The sequence below is a fragment of the Anneissia japonica genome, unplaced genomic scaffold (assembly GCF_011630105.1).
Source record: "Anneissia japonica isolate Jap-2015-1 unplaced genomic scaffold, ASM1163010v1 scaffold287719_len1884721_cov185, whole genome shotgun sequence".
Classification (NCBI taxonomy): Eukaryota; Metazoa; Echinodermata; class Crinoidea; order Comatulida; family Comatulidae; genus Anneissia; species Anneissia japonica.
In genome coordinates, this window is record NW_022715822.1 from 725,654 (window position 1) to 751,424 (window position 25,771).

At 34.7% G+C, this 25,771-nt stretch overlaps 2 protein-coding genes and 1 non-coding gene across 11 annotated transcripts in view; 1 reads left to right on the forward strand and 2 right to left on the reverse strand.

Moving 5' to 3' along the window:
• LOC117109383 (zinc finger protein 888-like) overlaps positions 1 to 20,740 on the reverse strand; it is a 34,341-nt gene extending 13,601 nt beyond the window's left edge. For 4 of the 7 annotated variants that reach the window (XR_004445518.1, XR_004445517.1, XM_033251699.1 and 1 more), the window contains exons 1-3: positions 20,516 to 20,724; positions 11,316 to 11,448; positions 7,601 to 7,777 (exon numbers count right to left, since the gene is read on the reverse strand). Coding sequence is in view for 5 of the 7 variants with exons in the window: in XM_033251699.1 (XP_033107590.1) it covers positions 7,601 to 7,777; positions 11,316 to 11,430 (292 nt within the window). In the remaining 2 variants the exon portion in view is untranslated. Of the gene's footprint in view, positions 1 to 7,600; positions 7,778 to 11,315; positions 11,449 to 20,215; positions 20,432 to 20,515 lie in introns of those variants that run through there. The other 3 variants (XM_033251695.1, XM_033251698.1, XM_033251697.1) reach the window with 3 other exon arrangements.
• Trnat-ggu lies at positions 3,446 to 3,518 on the reverse strand. Its single transcript has one exon. It is a non-coding gene; the product is annotated as a tRNA-Thr (tRNA).
• A 174-nt stretch (positions 20,741 to 20,914) lies between the features above and the next one.
• Positions 20,915 to 25,771, forward strand: part of LOC117109422 (nucleolin-like) — a 9,314-nt gene continuing 4,457 nt past the window's right edge. Inside the window, exons 1-3 of one of the 3 annotated variants that reach the window (XM_033251773.1) lie at positions 20,915 to 21,021; positions 23,337 to 24,117; positions 24,323 to 24,488. In XM_033251773.1, the coding sequence (XP_033107664.1) occupies positions 23,379 to 24,117; positions 24,323 to 24,488 (905 nt within the window). In that variant the 5' untranslated portion in view covers positions 20,915 to 21,021; positions 23,337 to 23,378. Of the gene's footprint in view, positions 21,022 to 23,087; positions 23,141 to 23,336; positions 24,118 to 24,322; positions 24,489 to 25,771 lie in introns of those variants that run through there. The other 2 variants (XM_033251774.1, XM_033251772.1) reach the window with 2 other exon arrangements.

Below are 25,771 nucleotides of genomic sequence, written 5' to 3' on the forward strand. Positions count from 1 at the left end.
GCCCCATCAGTTTTACTCCTGGAACCATGAACGAGGGCCTAGGTGGCCTCTTGATTCAAAATTTACTCAGATCTGTTAGAGACCCCAGTTGGAATTACATTTCTAGAACAAACAGTAGGCCCTACTGTAGCGCTAACAGAAGACGGATCAATCCCCCGTTGGTCAGGCCACAACCCTGGCGGACCAAGAAATTAAAACATTTACTTTGGATCATAAACTCAGCAACTCAGACAGTGTTGTACGATACAGCACTGATGCAATTTATCATCCCGTCACTTCTGTGCAAGTTAAACACAAACGTCGTCATCAGACTGTGTCGGCTTTATTTATTTCTATTTTAAATTTGTTAACTTATGTGGATTCAAATTCTTTAGCCATGTCAGTTCAACATTTTGGGAACATCTGCAGACTATAGGCCGTTCAACTCTGCGATGCCCTAGTGGCTATATTCAATGTTGTACTCTATGAAATTTTAGTTTACTACACCTTATATTAACAATGGAATCAGTCTATATTTACGAATATTTAGATTTTGTACATATTGCAGCCTTACAAGAATCAGGTAATACAAATACTACTTCTTTTCAATAGTGTGATTAAAACACCCCTATTAGAAAATGGTAAGGACCAACATTTTATTGTTAGAATGAGATACATTATGATTTTTAATTCAATGTTGCTTGGATAAAAAAAAAATGTTAATACCATGATAAACCCACATGTTTACATATTCTATGAATAATCATTGTTAACAACATACAACATACAATATAAGGGTAGGGTAGGGGCACAGTATGGGAGGAATAATAAAAAAATACATTCAGACACATTGTTGCACATTTCTTTATGCACATGACATTAAATTTTAGGTACAGTAATGCAGACAATAAAAACTTGAATCTTATTTTATTGTCGTCATTGTTAAAGGTTGCTATCCTAAGGGAGTGGACGTCTGGCTATCATTGACTGGACCATATTCCCAATTGACCAAATACATGACACTACTTCAAAATTCTAGGTTGAGAACAAATCAATTATGTTGTAGAAAATTACAATTTACATCATTTATTTCTTGTTACTGAGCTGTATGGTGACATGAAACACGTCCTCATGTTGTATGGAATAACGTAAAGTAGCGCAAGCTGGAAAAAGAGGGCTTGCTCTCTCATTGGACAGGCCAATGTCCCCAAGCCCCATGGGCTAAAATTATCCCACGGATTACCAGATTAGGGAGTCTCTTGCTAGCCTTTGATCAGCAACCAGAAGATTCGGCCACTCCTGTCCAACTTCTTTTCTCTCCCTGAATGTATTCCAGAACATTATTACACTACCGTATGCACTATGGCTTAAAATTTTAAACAAGCATAGAGCATCGCAAACTACATCATGTGTGAAGGACCCACAGCCCTCTCTAAACTGTCAACCAGCAATCATGACAATCTGAGGAGAACTCTGCTTATAAACTATAAAGAAAATTTTAAAAATTGACTGCACTCCAAGCTGTGACTTTGGTGGTAAAGTGCACACCTTTTAATGTCAGGGTCATGGGTTCAAATCCTGAAATATTGATTGTACTGTATTTGTTGTTGGATGTGAACAAAAATTACAAATTCAAATAAAAAAATATTGGATATCAATTAATAGTCATATTAGGATATACTGTAAATGCTCGAATAAGTGCTGCGGCGCTTATAGAATTTCTGGAGGGTTCAGTGCGGCTCATATTCGAGAGCTTATAAAAAAATATTGGTGTGGCACTTTCCCTATTCCTATGTTACTTTCATGTATTCCCGCAGTTCAGTAGGCCTATCATAGGTCCTACGTCATCGTAAATAAACGTTTATAAAGAAATGCTTGCCTTCATTGTGTCATTTAATCATTTTAAAGCCTGTTTCTCAAAGTGTTTCATTACACACAGAGTAAACACTCCCGATCAAGCGGCGCTTATTCGAAAGCGGCGCATAGCTTAAAAAAAAAAATCAGGTTTGGTGTAGCGCTTATTCGAGAGCGGCACTTTTTCGATCATTTACGGTATTTTAAAATTTTAATTTTATTCTTAATGCAAGTAAATCTAAACTATAAAAAGTCCATGTAATTCAAAATAAACTTTGGTTTAAACTCGGAGTACATTTGTAAAAAAAGAATTTGTCCCCATTTGTAGTTATAAGTGGTAGGTTTTACTTTCCTATTGATTTGCCTGACTAGTTGCAGCTGCTTTGATAATTACAAAGAAATGCTATTATTTATGAAGAAAAAGAAGAGACACATTCAGCAAATAACTTTTAAGAATTGGTAATTTTGCATAAAATTTAAAAAGACTCATTTTAATACCTTGTTTTAAAGATGTATTATCCTTTGCTAATGTCAAAAAAATCATTTAAAAAAAATTTGAAATAAACTTACTCATATTGCAATAGCATACAAATTACTAACTTGAATTTTAAAAATGTGTACCCTGATTTTTAAACCAAAAAATTATAATAAAACACTTCCAGTGACTGGAAGTATTTCTATCATTTTTCACTGTAAACTGATGGGTAGACATTTTTTAAATACACAAATTTGTATTTTCAAGTTGATAACTTTTATGTTACTTCAAAATGGGCAAGTTAATTTCAAAAAATATTTTTATGATTTTTTTTGGTATTTAGCATGGGACAATACATCTTTAATAGCAAACTTAATTTTCTAAAGACCATCAAGAATAGCAGGAGAATAATTTAAATTTCTTATTTAGTAAAATTATTCTATTAAATAAATACATCTGGGTGGAAGAGAAAAATTATATTGATGAATATAAAATATATGAGTGCAAATAAAAAGTAAGTGAGGTGACCACTATGCAGTTGTATATAAAAAAAGGTGTGTGGCAATGTAAATAGTTCACTAATTATGTTGGCAGTGATAATTATACTAAATATTGAATTTGGAGGGAAAATAAATATTTTATCGTGAAAAATCTTGGCGACAACATGCAGGATTAAAATAGAGGAAAACATTTTTCGCAGAAATTTCAAATTTTTTTCGATAATGGATTTCAAGAATGCAAAAAAAAATCTTATTTTTATTCAAAATAATTATTATCAATGGCCGGTGGGTTTGCAAAACACAGTATAAAAAATTTTGCCTCAGGCGGGACTTTTTATACCTCGTTTTGCAAACTTACTTTTTTAAAGATTGTCAGAGGAGGGTGGAAAAAAGACAAAAATAAAATTTTGTTTTTTATTTAGCAAAATGATTTAGCCAAAACCATCTAGACGGAGGAGAAAATAAAATAAAATCGTATTAATGAATTAAACAGTGTAGTAATGAGATTGATAAATGCTTTCAATTTAGATAATTAAAGAAGAAATATTTTTATATATTTCAGGGAAGCAGATGGCATAATAAAAATAAATATAAAATTTTTTTTAATGATAATAATAAATTTTTGAGAAAAACGTTATGTCCCCACCGGGATTCGAACCCAAGACCTTCCAATTACCATTCGGATACTCGACCAACTGAGCTATGAGGCCAAGTGGTATGCACCCTTGGTTTTCCCATTAGGAGGCGTTTTTTTTCTCAAGGTATTGCGTAACATGGAATGGTTAATAGTAAATTGCATGAAAGAAACAACTAATGAAATTACCATTCTATTCGTATTGGAGGGTGCACTAACTGGCCAGAAAATGAAATATTTTTATTCAAAATCACCATTTTCAGCGGTCGAAGGGTTTACTAAACAAGGTATAAAAAATGTATTGTAGCTTTCATTATAAAAATTAATAATACTCTTTCTTTTACAGAACAAAAAAAAAACAGTTGTTTTTACATTACACAGTATTTCAATTAAATAGCTTTTATTCAATTAAACATTAGAATTATAAAACAGTTTTTGTTAAAATGACATAAATATTACCATTACTACATTTTTCGCATACCGGTCTTAAACTGGCTGGTAAAGATGGATTTAAAAAAATGATGTTTTTGTATCAGAGAAACTCTTTTCCCGACCTTTGTATCAATATTATTGGATCAGCCATTTAATGTTTTAATTGAATTGTTTTTCTCCGTTTTATGACAGACTACAAAAAAAGTGTTCAAATGTTTTACAGATTATCCAAAGGCCTTCAATAACATAAAGAATGCAACACTTGTAAAGTGCTTCAAAAACAATGGAATACATACATGACAAGGACTTGGAACAGATAGAGCCAACCAAGGTTAACGATAAGCTAACTGAAGAGTCTCAAGTAAAGAAAGGAGTAAAACAAGGGTTTGTTCTAACACCATTTCTTTTCAAGTTAAAGACAAGACAAAAAAGCTCAAAGGTAGAGGATGTTAAAGGACTGCCAACAAGACACCGAGCTAACCACAGATTCTTAAGATCTATAAAGCCATGTTTAATGAAAAATGAAAAACATTATGAAATGAAAACAAATGCTTATCAGCTAGGAAGAAAGTGTTCCTAAACTGAGTGGTACTGTTTTCATAAGACGATTCAAGGATGAGGGGGAAAGGAAGCCAACCCAGATCACCTAAATTTTTGAAAATAAAAAGAAAAATGGAAGAAAAAGTAAATTACATTCAAATTTAAATCTGAGTGAGTGTCATTTCCAGAAGTGCCATCAATTCCGTACCTCAGCATCAATCATTGTGGGGGGCTGAGGTAGTCTGGAACCTCTGCAGTATCTGTACAATTGCCCTTTCGGGCCCCTCATTTCTAATTCCTGGATGCGCCATTGGCATTTTCAATTAGTAAACAGCTGAAATACAGTTTTTTTAAAAAGTGGATTCATCATAGCATGTTGGAGGTAAGGAGAATAATATATTCAGAGAAATACAGAAAATAGCTGAAACAGAAATTCACTATAAATGTCTATTAAGAAAATAAAAATGGAATAATTCAAACTTTCTCATCAGATGCTACACATTTTGAAGAAAACCATTTAAAAGGGCAAATTATTTAAAGTGCAAACTGCTATTACAATATTATTTTAGTAGAATTAATGAAAAATTAATTGTTTCAATCAATATATATTATTTGGTCTTTTAATTCAATGTTTTAATTGATTTCATCAAACTATCTTTACTTATTACCATCATGTGAGTGATTTATCCAAATTAAAAATCAAATACAACCTACAATAAATTGTTTATTAATGTCTGGATTGTTGTAAAACAAAAAGGCATGTTTGGTAATTTCCTACTAAAGATATGCACTGAAACCTTTATTAGTTTATTAATCTCCGCCAAATGAGAGGGTATGTATTCACCATTGCTGTCTGTGTCTGTTAGCAACGTTATAGAAAAACATATGAAAGCATCATCATAAAATTTAGAAGGGTACAAGATATGCGAAGAAAGAGATGATTAAATTTTGGAAAAAAAAGTGTTATAAGGACAAGGCAAAGAAAATAATAAAATAACCCACCATACTCAACCTGCATAGAATGATTGCTAATAGTATTTAAAATAATACACTGCTTATTTGTCATCAGAGTGTATTGCGAAAATTATTTTTGGCAGTGCTTATTCAAGTGCTATGTTCATTTGCTTATTTATCAACATCATTTACAATACTGTAGTTCTATCTCCAAAGGTGATATTTAATGTAGTAATAATTGAGGGGAAATTGAGGGAAAAAGAGCAAGTAGAAGACAACGAAATTAAGTTTTTGGACCGATTTAAAAGTTTGTGCTGCACCAACTCCACAGCAGCCATTATAAATCAGGTAAGAGATCACCAGCGTTGGAAGCTCTTGGCCGCATCACGTATGGCGATTGAAGAAGAATTTAAATATTTATTATTTATTGACAATATTTTGAATGGACAATCCTTACTTATGGGAAACTAATCAACAAAAAATTAATTAACATGTTCCCTGCCTTGTGTTAAGACAGTTCTTACCCGCACAAGCTTTAAAGGGCGCCACGTCACGGAAAAATATTCCCTATTTGCTCTGTAGTATACATAATATCTCAAAAATTCATTTTCAGATTATCAGCATACTGATTGAACGTGTTGTGGTACTTGCAGTGAATCGGTGTAAACAAGTATAGAAGCGGTTCAAGTATACTTCAGCGAGATTTTTTTATACCCTGCTTTGTGATCTTATTTTTTTAAAGATCGCCAGAGGAGAGGAAATAACAATAAAGTTTGTTACCTTATTTAGTAAATAGTGTTGCCAAAAACATCCAGACGGAGTAGGAAAAAAAAAATGTTCTTGGTGAATGCAAACAGTGTGTAATGTGATGGTTAAATGCTTTAAATTTATATAATTAAAAAGAAATATATTATGTTTAGCAAAAAACCCACTGCCTGCCAATAATGATGATTTTGAATAAAAATAAATTTTATCCCAAAAAAGGAAATTTCAGAAAAAAATTATGCTGGCCCTGACATCTCCAAAAAAAAAAAGTCTCGCCTTTTACCAGCCTGACAGCAACAACCTCTACTAGAAATTTTGTCTATGGCAAACAGACATGTTATATCCTCTTATTTTTCCATAGTAAATCATTTGTATTCCCATAAACTCATGCCAAATCAGGTCAGTGGGCTCATCCAATTAACGCATTTCCTGAAGGCATAATTACGGTTCATTCAGTGGAAATACTGTACAATAACAGACACGAACTGATATGCAATGATAGTCCACAAGTGTGGTCCCACGTTGGAAGCAGCAATTTCATGCGATCTGGTTAGATGAGCTTTACTAAATCTAACTTTGTTGCACATGGCAATACTCATCACCAGTTGACTTCCTCCGGAAGACAATTGACAATACAGAAGTAAAAACATGTAAATAAGCTAGTTTGCGGGAGATTTTTGCAGGGGCGCAGGAGGCAGTCTCGATATCCGGGGCCGAGCATTTACTCTTGTCGGACAGCCCTAGACCCCCTGATGTCTGATGACAAGGTCATCTGATAAAAAATTCTTAAAAAATAATAATTTGCCTATCCAAATAATTTGCCTATCTAAATAATATTGTGGCCTAAAAAGCACAATTTGGACCATACTAAGCCATAAAAACTCTCCCCGTGAAACCTTCTAGGGATTTTTTATCTTGGGAACCTGACCAAGGCTCTAGTCGTCCCCTTGGTTCGGACGCCTCCGCAGGCTTAGCCAGAGAACCGTCCGGCCATCTTTTGGACGAACTACAATTATTTAGGATGGCCACTTTTATCGTGACGGCTTGGACAGCTTGGCCTAATGAGTTCGGCCTAGCCTAATTGGGCCTGGTTCACCTTTAGCAAATTCTTTATATTCTTCAAATCTATCGAGTGTTACATTAAACTAAAACTAAATCATATTTAAGTTTGATAAAAACAACATTGTTTCATACCAATATTCAGTGGGGATTCTCAAAGATGGGCGTGGTCCGCCAATCGGCTCAGTGCCACGCCCACTGGCTTCCATTTTGGACGGCCTATTTCGAATTTCTGGCTAAACCCCTGCCTCAACAGGACATGTCGGGAACCCTTGTTGGTAAAATTTCCAGAGCCACCACTGCTCCCACAACCTTCAGAACACTTGGAAATCAGAAGACTTTCCAGTGGTGTCCTCAGATAGATAGTATGTAAACACATGGGTATATCTCTAAAACAACATGACTTACTCTCTTTAGTGTCAGCTTCGGCTGCAGTGTTTTGCCCAAGAGAGGGGTGGTGGTGGTGATGGTTTGCAGGTGGCTCGTAGTGGTGCAAGTTATCAATGGCGATGCACCCACTGATCTCATGGGAAAGTCGTGCAACGGCAGTCTGGAACGGTGTTTTGCATTTTCTGCACTCGTATTCTATAAGCAAAAAAATGTATTTGTTATCAGAGGTCTTTGTTTTGTAATTAGGAGATGAAAGTATGGGTAGACTAGTGCTCTCTGAGAAAATGTTATGGAAATAAGTTAAGGTGAGGTAATTTCAACAGAGCACCTGATGGCCGCTTCGCTCAGGTTCGAGTTACGCACGAACCTAGCTCTCGGCACAACTGGTTAGAATTGGCAGTTTTTTTAGCTTTTTGAGCTCCCGATTCCATGGCCATTGCTGACCTCACTGATCCTCAGGGCCGATAGATTGCCGTGCTGCACTCTTCCTCTTCAGCACTGTAGCTGAGGCACTGCCTTCTTGGATTGCGGACCCCCTGAGTCTAAGGGCATGTAGATTGCTGCGCGGCACTATTCCTTTAATCGAGAAGTTTAGTGGTGTTGATGGGAATGCCTCTTTGGCCAGAACAACTACTTCTCAAAACATTGCTGGGCCTCAGGCCAATGATGCAGTGTCAATGAATGAGAGCTCTGGGATGGTTAATGGGATTTGCTGATGGTATTATGATACGTCAGCTCTTCCATCCCCCATTACTTCCAGCAACTTATCCATTGCTTCCTTGTAATGGGTCCTATGGTCCACAGCCCAGCTGTTCTACAGTTCCTTGTTGCCCTTTCAAAGTTTAGGTGATTTACAAGGTCATACAGTGTGGCCATCTCCCTCCAGTACCATCAGCGGGGAAATGCTCCCAGCTGATCCGGAACATACATTATAGTAAGAAATTCATAACAGTACAGCATGAAAAATCTACCTTGAATCTTACTAAAGAAGATTTGTATTTTTTTACTTGAGCAAAAAAACAGGAGATAAAATAGAATAAAAACTGGGAAATCCCCTACTTCTTACTATACTAGCACCACAACTCCATTAGAAACAATCAGTAACCCTATAGTGACAAGTAACACATGCTCAGCCGACCAATAGTTTAGAGCAATATGTCATGAGGAGGGCACCAGAATGTCTTTATGTTCTGTCCACACTATCAATTTTTCTTTGACAAAAAAACTGTTGTATGCCCATATATAGTCATGATGTGCCTATATATGGTCATGATGTGATGTCATCATGACCATATTTAGGCATTTCACATGTTTTGGTCAAATAAAATTTGATAGTCTGGACAGGGGCTTTAGAAAAACAATTTATATAAAATCGCCAATATCGACAATCATTATTTAACTATATTGTGACATACAATCATCCCTATTTCTGGAATGCCAATGCCACAATATACTATTTCTGGCAACAAAACAAAGGTTAGATAAATGCATTCATTTCAAATTTATCAAAAATGGTGTATAGGAACTGTTTTAAAAAAAAATTCTCTGGCTAAGGAATTATTTTGCGTTCTGATTTTTGTTGAAAGCCCGAAATACACAAGAAAAAAATTTGTTTGACATAAGGTGGCAGTATAGTATCTTTAAGATTTGGAGGAGCCAGTAAAGGTATAAATGACAAGGTAACTGAAACCACTCCACGTGGATTGGAAGCATTTCATCAAGAGACAAGAGAGAAGAAGAGATGGACCAAACAAGAAGCACTGAAAAATTCTCTTTTTTTTTTAAGAAACAATTTTTTTGCAATTTATTTATTTATAAAATTTATTTATTATTTTTAATTGTTTTAGGCCCAAGGCCCAGGATATGCCAATCAGCAAACTTAATCACTTTTATAAGTGGCATATCCCTTCACAAGGCAGTCGAGTGGCCGAGCAGTAAGGCTGGGGCGCTGCTAACTGCAGCCTTAACATCGGCGCTGGTTCCAGCTGCTTCTTGCCCTGGGTTCGGTTGGTAGAACAAGTCTTCTCGGATAAGGACTTAAAATGGAGGTCAAATGTATACATCTGGCTCATGTGTACTTTAAAGAACCCATTGCACCTTTTTGGAAGAGTGCAAACCATGAATAGAGGGATTCGCAGATGGGCGTCACATGACCTAACTTGGATGTTGGATGTAAACATTGTACTGGCCCAGGCACAGCGGAGATTGCTATGGCGGCCGTCCCATGTTATTGCAATACAGATCATCACAGTTGCTGCATTTGTTATTTGAACATAATTTCAGTTACTCTAAGTCAATTGTTGATGTCCCGAAATTCACCAAACTTTGTGTGACTTGTCGTCCAAGGGAATTCAAGATTTTTGGACAAAGGTAGAGCCTAAGCACTGCATATCTACGGACTGTTTAGATATGCATGAGAGTCTTCGACCGGCGGACTACGCTATGATTTCTAGGCTAGCAAATATGTACGAAGGATCCCAAATTTCAAAGCATACAATGCAAGGAGAATGCTAGAATAAGTAAATAAACACTATTTTGAACAATCGCATTGCCTTTCCTTGCCATTTATTTCTCACATTACACAGTGGGTGGTTGTTTTTCGAAACCATAACATTACCTTTTCCTATACTTTTACACCGATCGCACTGTAATGTTTTACATGGTACACGCACCGTAGGTCATGTGACTGGCTGTAAATAAACATCGCCGAATCCCTCTATTGGCTTTAAATGAAATGGATAATTCCACTACATTTTGCTTTATTTGTAGAGACTACAGTCAATCTAGCACATACATTCAGTAATGTTGGTTCAACATATTATAGTACTGTTAGCAGATAATACTTTAGTGGACAAGCCCTGTTCAGACCATTCAAAATTTTATCTGACAAAAAAAAGTGACATGCCCAAATATGGTCATGATGACATCACATCATGACCTTATATAGGCACATCATGACTATATATTGATTTGAATTGATTGGCCGAGCGGTTAAGTCAGGGGCACTGTAACCTTCAGCTCTAATATCGGTGCTGGTTCGAATGGCTCACTCGCCAATGGTTCCAGTAGTGGAACAAATTTTCTCGGCTAAGGACTTTAAACTGTAGGCCCAGTGTATGCATTTCACTTGTGTGCACTTTAAAGAACCCAGTACATCCTTCGAGGAGAGTAAAGGGGTTACCCCGGTGTAATGGTCTATTAAGTCCCCCGTTGTTAAATGGATATGCCACGTAGGACAGTGATTAAGTTCACGTATTGGCGTATCTTTGGGGTTTGTGCCTAAAGAAATGAAATGAAAAATATGGGCCTACAACAGTTTTTTGTCAAAGAAAATTTGAGTTAGGACAAAGCTTTACGCATGACCAGACAATAACATTTGATGACAGAAAAATGTGCCATGCTCAAATATGGTCAAGATGACATCTCATGACCATATATAGGCACATCATGACTATATATGGGCATACAACAGTTATGATGACATCACATCATGACCATATATAGGCACATCATGACTATATATGGGCATACAACAGTTTTTGTCAGAAAAAAAATTGATAGTGACAACAAAGCTTTACACACTGCACCACACCCATCATAGTATAGAAAAGGTCAGATCATTTAAACAGGTATTAAATGAGTGCTCACCATAATATATAACATACGACCACAAATGAAAATTTTATGAGTAGTGTCAAAGACCTGTCTATGGGTAAGAAATGGATCTACTCACTTGATTTATCATCTCCTTGTTCAATAGAGGAATGCACGCCAGAGGCGGAACCTAGCATGTCGTGAGGGACTGGACCACGGTGACTGCTGGGTATGTTCAACATTGATTGAGCCATTTTGGACGCCAGATACAACTGGAAAAAAAAACATGCACAAAATGTATTGCACAAAAGCTCAAACATACTAATTATATTTGAGTTTATTCATTTTGAAACGTGATAAACCTAACATGCAATATTAATATCTATGACTGTGTATAACTGCAGACAATTCAAAGTACATTCATAACAAAATTGAAAAAAAAAAAAAAAAAAAAAAAAATTCCCCTCCTCAGTATCACTCCAACTTCAGCAACTCCTCCCCCAAAACTTTAGCTGTCTTTCCCCAACATCAGCAATCCCTTCCCACAATACAGTAGTGTCTCCTTTCCATTTCACTCCTCCTATCTTATCAGAAATCACGTCTAGGACACAACTCATTCCTACTTTACGGGTAGTTTCTCGCAACTTCCTACCTCTACAGACCAAACTGTTAGAATATCGTACTCGAGTTTCGGTTTAGTGCTCTCGACAAGATACTATTTATTAAAACTAAGGACAATAATTATTTTTAGGAGCTGTCCATTTTGTTGGATTTCTAGAAGATGTATAGGAAATCTTTCATTATTATAGATTCTAACTACATCAAGGTAAAATACATGTGCAATATTCCGTATCCATTACTGTGAACTCCCACACAATGACGTAATTACCGCCTTTCACGATAAGAAAAGCTTGGATACAGTAGTGTAATCAATTTTCTAAAATGTTTAAAACACTCAATGTAAAAAAAAAAATTCAAATTTTAGGTAAGTTTTAGGTAAAAAAAATTACTGCACAAAGTTACACAACCCACTATCTAGAGAACAAATTTCTGGAAGGATAATCGCATGGAACTACTTGAGTAAAAATGCTTGACCAACCCCAATTCACCAAAAAAATTAAATGAAAATAATATTTAATTTGTCTATTTAAGACTGATACTATCCTGCTCTGTCACATTTTCAAAGATAAAATTACATTACAGTATATTATAATTAAATATACTAATTAATAATAGTTGTTTAAATTGGCATGTTTGATAATGCAAGAAGGTCGTGTCTGACTTGTATTGCATCGTTTATGCAGGTCAGAGTTCAATAACAAAAAACACAAACTTGGTTGGTATATGACGCAAAAATTAATGTTAGTTAACAAGGCTGTATCGAGACAAAACCTAATATAATGGGATTTTTTTTTTCATTCAGAGAAAATGTTTTAAAACAAGGTCATTATTATTTTGACAAGTGTTTTCTTTTTAAACACACATCTATAGTTTATACACATAAAAATTGTGTATTTAGTAATATATACTGTACTATATTACCAACATCAATCCACAATTTAAAATTACTGTTTTCTCAAAATCTGGTAAAAAAGAAGATGACCTTGTCACCGAACATAATAAATGGCTGTTTTTTAAATGCTTCTTTCTATTTTTGGATCTAATTGTGCGTCTGCCTGCCAAAAAAGCTGGTATAAAAAATATTATCATAACAAAAGAAATGTTGAACATGAATAGAATAGTGAATATTGCAGCGAGTAATGATCATTATGAAAAAGATTCTTTGTCCAACTCAAATATTCATGTTATAAATAGTCAATTTTTTTTACATATTTAGTCTAAATCATATCCATATCTAGGGCCAAGCTATTTTATGCATTTTGTTCTAAACTTGGCATTGCAACGAAAAGTAAACATTTTAGATGGAATTACACAAATTCAGCCATGCAATAAAATTACTGTACATTAGATTTCTGTTAAAATTCAAACAAAACTAAATTGTGTATTTGTGATTTTATTTTTTTTATCAATTTTTGCTATGAAATGTAATGTTTTAATACAATAAACTACAGCCTTTTGTTATGAGATATATAAAATACAATATCACTATAATAATATAAATAAAACAATAAAATAAATCAATTACAATTGTCTGGATATAAATCATGAATGCGAGAATCACTGTTACTGCAATTTTTTATTTTTTTCTTAAATCAATTCTTGCATGAAATGTAATTTTTAATACAATAAATTATAGCATTTTATTACTGGATATAAATAAAAATAAATAAATATTAAAAATGAATGAATGCATTAAATAAAATAATAAAATAAATCAATTACGAATATGGGAATTACTGTAGTCCAGTATTCAATCATCTTTTTGCTGTAATACAGACTACTGTAGTTTTCTACTGGCGGATGTATTATGCAACAGTGAAGACAATCGTGTCTGTGCTGCGAGATAATCCTCTACTCTTCCATATTATAAGTGCATAGAGACCTGTAACGTGCACAGCATTGAAGCAGACAAGTAGACATTTCAACTGTGAAGTTTCAGAGTTAAAATTTCCCATTATCATTTTATTCCTAACTTCCTCGAAGTAATCAATTAAAAATCTGTAGAAAAACTCACAAATTTACTGAACAAAATTCCAAAAATGTGTGTTAAGTTCATTCCATATCCCTCCACCCCATTTCACCCACAGTTTTACCTTCTCCTTGGGTGAAGCAAACATTCTCTAACCAAATGTGAAATTCATTAGATATGGCCATATAACAAAAAGTTATTAGTTTATCACCTATCTAGGCTGGAAAAGTGATGAGGGATCGAGGGAGGCTTTTTATTTTAATTTTTTGCTAAAGCCAAATATTAGCCTTGGGTTATTTGCTGGGTGCATTGATATTCAAAATAAAATGCATGATTGTGATAATACAAAAAACATCTACTAACTAATTACTAAAAAATTTGAAAAATAAATAAATAAATTTTCTTTTAAAAAAAATACTTTTTTTCCAATACCACAGAAGACATGCAGGCAAGGGTGATAAATTATTTTTTTTATTGGGCCTAACAGATCAAAATGCTCCTAGCAGATAAACCCCTTGACTCCTCATTAGTAAGGAACACTATAAATCCCATTTTCTATGATTATTGGTACCACCTCTTTAAGAAAATAGGTCCTAGACTGCCACTCGCACGACACCCAAGCCACTAGCAAAAAAAAAGCCCAAAATCCCTGGCAAAAAAAAAATTTTGGATTTGACTTTGATACAAATTGTTATTTTTTTCAAGTTTATTATCTGCATCTAATTATTGATAAACATTTGATCATAAATGTATTAATTGAATTTTTGAGGAATTTATAAATTTCATTAAAGACAGTGTAAACATCTTTTTTGTGAAAAGCTTTGAAACATTGAGAATCAACAGTTTAAATGACTCTTCTGCAAGATTGCGGTAGACACAAGGAGACCATCTAGAGCAAAACCACAGAAATATTGATCTCCATTGTGCAGAGTACAGACAGTTGATTAGAACTTACTACACTACCCTCAACAAAAAGAACATTACGCCACGGTATAATCACATCAGCATAATGTACCGCAGCCGAGTTGGATACCTGTAGGTTAGTGGGCAAGTCTGGCTACATAGTAGTAGCTGTGATGCTATCTAGCTTTGAAAGTACGAATATTATACACATAAATGTTCCTCCATCAGACAGTTACTATCTTGGGAGTCATCTCTTCTTCAGCATCCATGCAGTTGAAGAAGGCTGTTGGTCATTTTATTTTTGTGGGGTAATCGACATTTTAAATTCAACAATATTTTCAACATTACTTCAGTAAAATGATAGATATCCTGTAATTATAATAAAAAATTATAAAAACAAACTTGTATAATATAGTAATAAATACAAAATTGCTTCTACAGTATTCATAATTTTTTTTCCTTTAGTTGAATATCTATCTCAGCTTATTCATTGTTTTTATGTGGACTTTCCATTTCAATACATTATCCAATGAATTACTGCACAGATTAAGCATTCAAAGTATGCGTAGTACCCCTATTAAGGCGACACCTTCGGGACCAGAAAAAGTGTCCCCTTTATAGGGGTGTCCCCTGAATAGGGGTATCCCTATTAAGGAGAAACAAAAATTCAAAATTGCCCCTTAGTTTTTGGCATGTTTTCATACAACAATGACATATATTCTGTATAATTTTATTTTTATTGACATAAGGAATCAGCTAAGTAGAATTAGAACTAATTTATAGCAACAATTTGCAATGCAAATACAATTAATTTCATAATATGAAATCAGCACAAATGTAATTAAAACAATAGTTTTATATGTTGTAGAAGCGGTTTGCTTGTGTCCTTGAGCAAGACACATTATCTGCATTGCTTCTCCTGTAATCACTTGTCTTGTCGGGCTCTTAGGTAGACCATACAGGCTTGTATGGTACATGTTATGCCCTCCCAATTTAACCAAACCATCACTGCATGGGTTCTCGCCACCCAGAATACTATAAATGGGTACCTAATGGGGTTGCCTACTCCTGCAATGTTTACCAGTAGCAACACTTAAAACACGAGGACCCGATGACCAGGGGAAAGAAGCGCTTTGTATCTACCAAGAAAAGCCGCTGTAAAAATGATATAAATAATAAAATAATAATAAAATGTTCCCAATATTATTGCATGATGCAATGTTAATGACCAAATATTCCTTTTTTTATTTAAAATATTGAGCTTTCTATTGGATGAATGTAGCATGAATAGAGTAATGAATTAATGGTGCATGTTAATGGTATGTATTAGAATCCTATATGAAAGTACATCAAAAACAAAGGAAATAAAATTCCCATGGTTAAGGGTCAAAAGTGACAATATTGGCTTATACTGTATGCAGTAACACAGTATTCAGTAGGCATACCAACGTTTATTCTATGGATTCAGTGGAAAAAATTCTGGTTGTTTGCTCAAAAGGTGTTAAAATATGAAGTTGAATGAATTTTTCTTACTTTGAGACTGCTGTAGTTGTGATACAATGATAAAAAAAAATTCAGTGTCCCCTAAATAGGGGTTATTTGACTATTTGGCACTCAGAAATTGTCCCTGTCCCCTTAATAGGGGTCAGCCTTAATGTTAACAGATACTGTATATTCCCCCTTGTTTTACGAAAGTGTTCCCTTAATAGGAAATTCAATAGCTTTTTTCCTTTAGTTGAATACCTACAGTATCTCTTTACTGGGTCACTGTCTGATAGCCTAATATCCTAACATAGTGTTCTAGTATCTTAACCCATTAGAAACCACCAGCACTTTTTCACACATTTTTATGCCACCCCACAATTATTCTTTATATGGTATTTGGGAAGAAATTAAGTTTGTTTATGTTATTGCTGGTAATACAAAGAAGTGCTGGAGTTTTCAACAATTCAATTTAAAAACTGAAGTGCAAACATCATAAAAATATATAATTGATTTGAATCTTAAAGCCAGGCTTAGGAGGAAAATATTTTGTTGACATGTTGTAGATTTTTATAAGACAGGAAAAGTGGTTAATAAAATACAGATTTTTGAATATTTAAAAACTAGGGGAAAAAGGTTGGAAAAGGGGAAAATATGCTTTTGTGGCTTATAAAAATCAGTTCAACAACATACAAAAAAAAAATGTTCTTCTGTAGCCTTGTTTTAACAAGGGTTACAGTACTAGTTCACTTATGTCAGGAAAATTTCAACAGATAAATGTATTTTAATGGCCCTCCAATGGAAGAGCCCTGGAATTTGAGAATATACTGTACTTACCTTCCCCTCCCTGTAGCTAGGCTATAAATCTTAAGCCATTAAAGTATAGCAGAGTAACAAGCCACTACAACCACTAAGAGAATAGCCTACACAAATCCTTCAGAATCAAGTCAAGTCCAGCCTTAAATTTGGGTTGGGAAATTTGCTTTTTCGTACCAAAAGAGAGCAGCTTAGCTCAGTCAGCTAAACTGGAAGTAGTCACTGTGTGTGCGATGAAGCGTGGAGATCTCTAGGTTCCCAATTCAATTCCCATCACTGCTATCCTTGTGTTTTTGCTGGAGTGCTGAAATGCGAGATACTATAATGCATCGCCTTTCGGATGAGACATTTAAGCCATTGGTCCTGTGTACATTATGTCCTGTGTGCACATTAAAGAACGCAGTACATTTTTCGGGAAAGTGTACTGCCCAATCACAACCAGAAAGACCCCACTGGAAATAAGTTTTCTTCAGACTTTCGTGGGTTATCTTTGGTGTTTACACCGCAAAATCAATCTATCCATATAATTATCAATAAGCAATATTTAAAACTAATTGATCAATAATCACTAAGTAATAATCAATAAACATTTGTAGAATACCAATATACAGAGCATAATGTAACATTTGTTTGATATGCTACTGTACATATGAGTAAAATATGTTAATTAATCTCAATTCAACATGAGATTACTGCAATAAACAAACAACACTATATTTTACATTAAAACAAAATATAGACAGAAATATAATTAAATTGTAAAACTGAGAAAATCTTGAAGTACTAAACTTATTTTTAAGTATAAAATGTACAGTATGTACAACAAACCTTGAAAACATGCAGTTAATCCTAATCCTTCGAACAAGAATTATGAGATAACAAAGTACAGTATATAATTATGTTATGATTGATAGTACAAAGAATAAATTATTAAAAACCTGAATTCCAAAGAGATTGTTTCCTTTGGGGTGTAAGCCACTATTAATACCACAAACTAAGACACAGGCCTACCAATTCAATCATTTGTTTTTCAAGTTTTAACAAACGTTTAATTCAGTACTACACTGTTTATGTTGTTCAATTTATGATTATGGATTAATAAGTTTAGGGATTTGTGAAAAAATATAGTTGGTGAGAGTTGAAAACAAATATTTGCCAGCTTACAGATAAGGCTGCTATATGTTTGATTTGCAACACCAAGGAAGTATCTCCTTGGTAACACATAAATCAAAGATAATGGTTCAGAGAAAAATAGGAAAAAATTGTGCTGAATTACTAGGTTTAGTGACTTAGTAACCAGATGTAAAGAATTTAGCATGAAACTTTCATATTTTGACCAAATCTCATCTATCCACTGAAATAAAATTCTTAATGCCTAAAAGAAATCCCAAGATTTGAAAGTAGGCCCTACTGCTGTAACAAACACGAACATCCATGAAAAGCCACAAATGATAGAATTAGCTCTGGCCTAATTATGAAAATTTGCATAATTTAATGGTCTAACTAGAGAGATAAATTTACATCTCCATGGTCTAACTGTCTCCCAGAGGAGAATTTCACAATTTGAGGAACAATTTACTATACATCAGTATGCGACAGACAAACCAACAATGATTATTGTTTGCTCAATTTGACTAATAGTATCATGATCTCAGAGGCATTATATCCAGATTTTTTTTTTTTGGCTGGGATGGTGTGGGGAGAGGGGAATGGGGAAGCTTTTGCCACCCTCTGCATCCAGTACTGGATCTACAATGCAACATTAGTGGTCTTATTTTCAAAAGGATAATTTGCGCTAAAAAGTTAACACTTCAGATGAAAAAGCTACGAAGGTATGGATTAGCTGAGGTGGCCCTCAGACATATTAAGGGCTTAACGAAGCAGTGTCACGTGGTACCATGACGTGGCGAAATAGTCCTCTTTTTTTTCGGCGCCTTGAGACGATTTTATTGTGGAAGGCGCACTACAAATATCCCACCATTACCATCTTTATGTTACGCAGTTTTTCAGATTGTGTAAATTGAAAGAAAAAAAAACTGGATAACTCTGCCGAAGAAAATGTTTTAACGATTGGTGATAAATACATACCTGTACGAGTATGCATACAGGTAATAATAATATATATCCAAAGTATACACCATTTTATCGGGTCTATTTTGGAACAGCGCAACCAACGTCTCCCAACTTTTCACTGGTGGACATCCAACGGCCTAGCCTGAGCAGCTGGCTAGTTACAAATGAAGCACCGCGCAGTGGATAGCGCCGCCAGATCTTTGCTATGCAGCAGCAGATAACAGATACAATTGTTAATACTATATGTGTAAACACTGCATTAGCTTTTTAAAACTTAGACTTGCTTTTAATAACATTAACATTTCGTTCTTTTTCCATTTTAAAGTATTTGTGCTCCTTAGTTAGTTATCTTTAATTAATCCATGATGTTAAATATTTAGAGCGAAATGCTAGGCCTCTGGAATTCCCCCAGTGGTAGTTGCCAAATTTTATGACATTTTCATTTCAAATATAGCGAAAATGGTGTATAGACTGTGAATAAGAAGTAGACAATAAATAAATCTAAAATTCGCAATTGTAAGGATAGGCAGCTTAGGCTACGTGGCAACTGCACACAAATTTTCTTGCACAAATTTGCCTGTGCATGCAACTATTTTTGTGTGCAGATTTGAAACTGCACATCCAACAAACTGAATGTAACACTAGTCCAACTGCCATAAAAATAACTTAAGGTAATGCATGCAATTTGCATAACTGAGTGCTAATTGCTACAGCATCAAATCTTGTGCTTGCTCATTGCTACATCAAATCTTGTGCTTGAGAATAGTCAACAAAATTGTGTGACCATCAAGCATGAATTTGAATGCAAACTAAAATGAAAACACATTTTTCTAAAATTCAATCTAAGAAAAAATATAAGTAAGCATGCCTAAATAAACTAGCATGAAATAGGCCTATCCAAGTACAGTATATGGGAGTTAAGACCTAGCCTAGGCTAGGCCTAGATGATAGAAAACAGAGTAGGTATACGTACTACAACTTGGCCTGAAATGACTTCTCGTCAAAAAAAGTGACTGACCTCATGACCATAAAAAATACACAAAACAAAAATTAACTAGGCCTAATATAGGCCTAGTAATATATAATTATTCCCTACATAATAAATAATAAATTACAAAATGTTGTATGCAATTTAAATTAGTCCCTAATATTACTAATAATACTAGGCTACTCACTCACAAAAGTACACTCAGTCAATCTTGCCGACTTCGATCAACTGGTGGTGGTTGTGTTGTGGCAATCCGAAAGCAGACATTTCGTTGTAATCTGACCTTTTTACTTAAACGTGTATCACAGCGTTAATACCACGCTATGCATATATAAAATCTTAAATATACTAGTAATTTGTTCAAAGCTATTGTAAGTCAAACGTAAATTATTAAATATTTATTGATTTTTACCAAAACCTAGAAAAGACCGCCAGTACATTTTTAGGTACTTCCATCCAGGGATTGATAAGGGTGGGACCTACCTACCTGAATTTAAGGTTCTCTATTCGAAGCCTGACCTACAGCGCATCGATTCGACCATGCGAGTAAAAATAATACAAACAACAGAACCAATAATTCACTTCATAAGTATTAGTTATGCTTGAATCAGAACACTAGGAACACACCTTTTTCAAAAGGGGAAAAACTAATCAAAACAAAACCCAAACCAAACTCTAGTCCATCCCCAGTCTAGATTTCATTGACCTTTTTAACCTCTATAAACATATTTTACAAGATATCCTAAACTTGCAAATGAATAAAAACATTATCAAGATATAAATTATTATAAATACTATATAATAACTAAACAAGAATAATTGAAGTATTTATTCCTGAAAAATGTTAAAGTTTCTTTATTTTATAATATTTCACACAAAAAAATCTACAGTAGCGAAATAAGCAAAGGTCACAATAATAGGTCACACGTGTGCTCGTGTGTTGTCGCATGTTGGAAAAGGTCGTGTTTGTTGTGTCTGTAAAACGGAGATAAGGTTGATTTCAATTATGCATTTATATTTGACTAGTTTATTGTTAAATAAAATGATTTAGTGTACCATATTTAAATTAAAATTATTTAGTAAATGTGTAGGCCTAGCCTTGTGACAAGTGTGTGTATGATGAAATTCGACCGGTAATTTCGTCGACTAGCCTAGGCCGAGGTCTACTAAAGAGATAGGGCCAGCACTCCACTGGCCTAGGCTGTGTGTGTGTGGTCCAGCTGAATTCCGTCCAGCTAGGTCGGCTAGGCCTCTACTAGCTAGGCTTAAGCTTAGTACTAGCTAGGCCAATTCAAGTACTAACCTTGGCCCTACTACTGCTAGTTTCACTGTTTCAGACTTACTCACACAGACAGGCCAGACTGTATTATGTAAAAGTAAGGTCTGCACGGGAAAAAACTGATTATATTCTCTGCGCAAAAATTTGGCCAAGAAATCCGTCCTTGCATTTAGGATAAAAAAAACCCAATATTTTTCCACACAGATTTTGCCGAAAATGAGGCTTTGACCAGACCAATGTATTATGCGGTAGTTACAGTTCTGCAGACCTATTTTCCAAGCAATTTTCTGCACAAATTTGAGCTATTTTTTATGTACCATCTGCACAAACTAAAAAACTTATGGCACACAGGAACTTTGGGCTATGTTATGCCAATGCATGAGCAAAATTTACAGACTGCTTATGCCAATCTAATAAGCATGTGCAATAAGCAGTATTGATAGAAAAGCTTGCACCAAATAGTCAGCATTACAACAGGGATATTTATTTATTGAACAAACGCATCATTATTTTCAGTAGCATACATACACAGTGTGTTCTCATGCAAAACAAATACTCTGTACACCACTCACAAAATATAAACAAATAAGCAAAGGATATTCGGCCGTCCACTGGGTGAACAATAAAAAATCAGTTATTCGCCCGTCCGCCAACTCAGTCAATAATTATTTAAAAAATTAAAAATAACCTTCTCGCACTGTAATAACTTCAATATGATCAGCACTAAAGGCGTCTGGATCAAGAATAGACATGTTATAATACCTAATATTCATGGTCACATGGAGCTGTGTTGGGGACAACGAGCTGCTGACACGGCTCCTAATAGGGCGTGAACTCACAGGGGCTGTGAACTGAGTGGCCTGAATAGGCCAACCCTAACCTTAAAAATAACCTCTCGATTAGCGCGAACCTTCCATGTGAATAGTCACTCCCAAACAAATAATCACAAAGTTAAATCTCATCAGGAGGAAAGGCAGCAGGAGCCAATGCCTGGCATGACGTATCAGCGTGTGTAGTGGATTCCCATGGCATGCATTGACACGTATTGACACGCACAGTTAGCCTTGTTCGCGCATGGTTCACGCAAGTGGCGCGCACATGGCACGAACATTGATGCTGCCAAATTTTTGAACATTTAATAATTCTCTCTACGATATGGCATGCACTCCTGCATCCTTCACATAATCTTCATGCTCGTTCCCGAAGACTCTAATCATTGACACCCAAAGTGCACGCCATTGTGGGAACGAAAATTGTGCAATTGTTAGGGCGGCATTACTGTTATTATTCATTACAATAATAAATTATATAATAACAATATAATAATTTCTATGCGCAGTGTAAAATCAAACAGTTGGAGCATTGCTTTTGGCACACTTAATTCCCTGGCTCAAATTTTCCCGACAGATTGGCCATGCACACAGCAGCTCCACCGCCACCATGGTTGGGAGCTTGGGGTGGGGAGGAATGAAGGTTAAAAAAAGTTTTAAAAAAAATAATTTTTAAATTAACCTTCTCATTTTGCAGTAACATACAAATTATTAACTTGAGCATAGAAAATATTAAATTTAAAAAATGTGTTCCCTGATTCTGGATAATTATAATAAAGATAATATATAAAACACTTCCAGTGACTGGAAAAATGATGGTTTTTATGGGTAAGAATTTTTTAAATACACTAATTTCTATGTTAAAGTTGATAATTTTATGTTACTTCAAAATGGGCCAAGTAAATTTCAAAAATGATTTTTATGATTTTTTTTGTTTTTGGAAGGGACATTACATTTTTAAAAATCAGTTATGTCTCTAAGTTCCCGAAAATGGCACTCTCAGGTATGTTGTCTCTTGCTCAGAATATATTTTTAATGAATATTTCCCAGCAGATTTGTACCATGACTCTCCCGGCAGCTGGTCCAGCTGCTGGTACTACATCTGCTTTGGCAGTGTAGTTTCTTGAGTTGTACTATAACTTTATTTTCTATTTCTTTAGTTTCCATATTACTTTATTATTTTAATTGTGTTTTACAAGGTGCAGTTGTACTTTATTTTGAAACCACACAAACAAAGCAATATGGTGAAGAAGGAAGTTAAGCAAAAAGAAGTTCAAGTTAAGAAATCAAAATCAAACAAAACTAATAAAAATACCTCAGAAGACCTAGAGTTATCAAAGTGTGAATTATCAAGAACAAAACAAAAGAAGACGAAAAAGCAGACTAAGAGAACACAGAAAGTTGTGGAGTCAGAAGAAGAGTATAAACTCCCGAAACTCTCATTTGAATGTAATGATGAGAATGCAGAACAAGCCATGTCTGCTTCTTTCATTGAGGTTTTTGAGGGGAAGGATCAACAGTCTGAAAGCTCTGTAGTTTCCACAAAGACGCAAATTGCAGCAGAAGAATCGAAGAAGAAAACGCAATCTAAAGAAAAGTCTTCAAAAGTTGCTGTTCAAGAAAAGAAAGCAGTGAAAAGGAAACAGAATAAAGAGAATGATGATGTGGAAACCAAGAAAAAAATAGGGAAGGAATATGGGAAAAGCGTTGGAGGTAAAAAGCGTAAGCAAAATGAAATCGATGAACTAACAGTAAATACAAAAGGAACCAGCACAACAAATCTACAGAAGGAACTTGGAAACATCCGAGTAGAGCCCGGGACCATCAGCATCGTAGAACCAAAGCGGCAGAGAGCCGTCATCGATCCTGCAGTGCCAAAGCAACAGGGAAGAAGCAAAAAACGAAAAACAAATATGGTAGAAACAGAGAAAAATCAAACAAAGGAAGAAGTGAAATCGAATGAAAGCGTACATTCTGAAGGTGATGTTTTTTTACAATTTTTTTGGGCCTAAATCTATAAAAACCATCAATAATTTAATGGAAACATTCAATTGATTATATATTTAACTGAATTTGATATAATTATCAAGTAGATCATCAGAATACAACAAAGATATATCTGCTGGTGTACAGACATTTTTTTTTTTCCATTTTATGATATTTATGTAAATTCTTGCTTTTTCAGGTCAAATACTTCTGAATGCTGGCAACCTTCCAAGTGGTTGTGACACGGACGCTCTTAATTTCTTTTTTAACGAGAGTGACTTGTACCCGCAGATCAACTTTAAAAAGAAATCTGTTACTATCAAAAATGAGAAAGGTGAAAAACGCCGCAGAAACGTCAATAAAGGGTGCGTGAACAATAACTAGTTTAATTTTAGTAACAGGCCAATTTATTAGACTGCATACTTACCTTAACTTGATATGTTAACTCGCAGAACAAATTTTATACGTATAATTTCAACATCAAGCAGATATGAAGCTCAGCTTTGAACCAGACTTCAAATTTCAATGCTGTTGGTTAGGTCGAAGTCAGTACAATATGCCAGTATTTTTTTTAATTTAAGTATTCGTTTTTACTAGTACCATCATTTTTTATTTATTTTTTTTGGAAAAATAACACAAATTTTATATTTGTTTGCATAAAGTAAAATATACTGTAAGTATACAAATTTCAATCAATGTGACATTTATTTCACCATGAGCAACAGAAAAGAAAACATACAATACTATGGCGAGGGACCAGTTTAGAAGCCTAGGCTTGTCTTCACGGTCCCTTTTAACAGATACAAAGACTAAAAATTAAAACACACAAAAAAGAAAAAAAAGATCATAAAAGTACCTATTGATATCCTTTTTTTCAGAGTTTACTAAAAAGTCTTATGAGTATTTGGTGTTTTTAGTTTACTACTATCAATGTTGTTCCATACGTACATTTTGATAATTTGAGATGATTTCCTTTTTGAGGAGTTTACTAAAAGTCTTAAGAGTATTTGATGTTTAAGAGACAGGTAGATATCTCCATGGAATGGACACAAATTGAGAATTGGCTTTAAGTCAGCCTAACAAACGGAATACGAAGCCTGTTACACTGTCTTGTCCGATAGTTATGAACCTGTCTCTTATACACATCTAGATGTGTATAAGAGACAGATACTGTAATGACCTAGATTTTGAAGAAAGAGTATTCTGCAACAATTCAATGAAATTAAAATGACTATATTACAACTTTTATACACAATTTGTGTTGAACTGTGTTGGAACTTAATTTGGACTAAAGTGGTGATAATTAAGAACTTTTAATATAAGAGTGCCATTTCTGCCCATCTAGAGGTAGAGTAACTATTTCTTCAAATTTTCACACCTCAGCCCCAACTATGGTGGGGCTGAGGTAGGTGTTCACTCATGACTGATCCCACCTATTAAACAGCGCCCTTAGAACCACTAGACTGAGCCCCTCCCCCAGCTCCCCCAACAGGGGGCCTTTGGTGATGGCCCAGCTATGAGCTCAATTTGCTCCCATTATATCCACAACTCGGACTATATGGTCGCACGTCAATACAATTTCATCAGCAGGGAAAATCAATGAATTTGGAGTGTATTGGCATTCATTAATAGAAAGTCAGTGCATTTC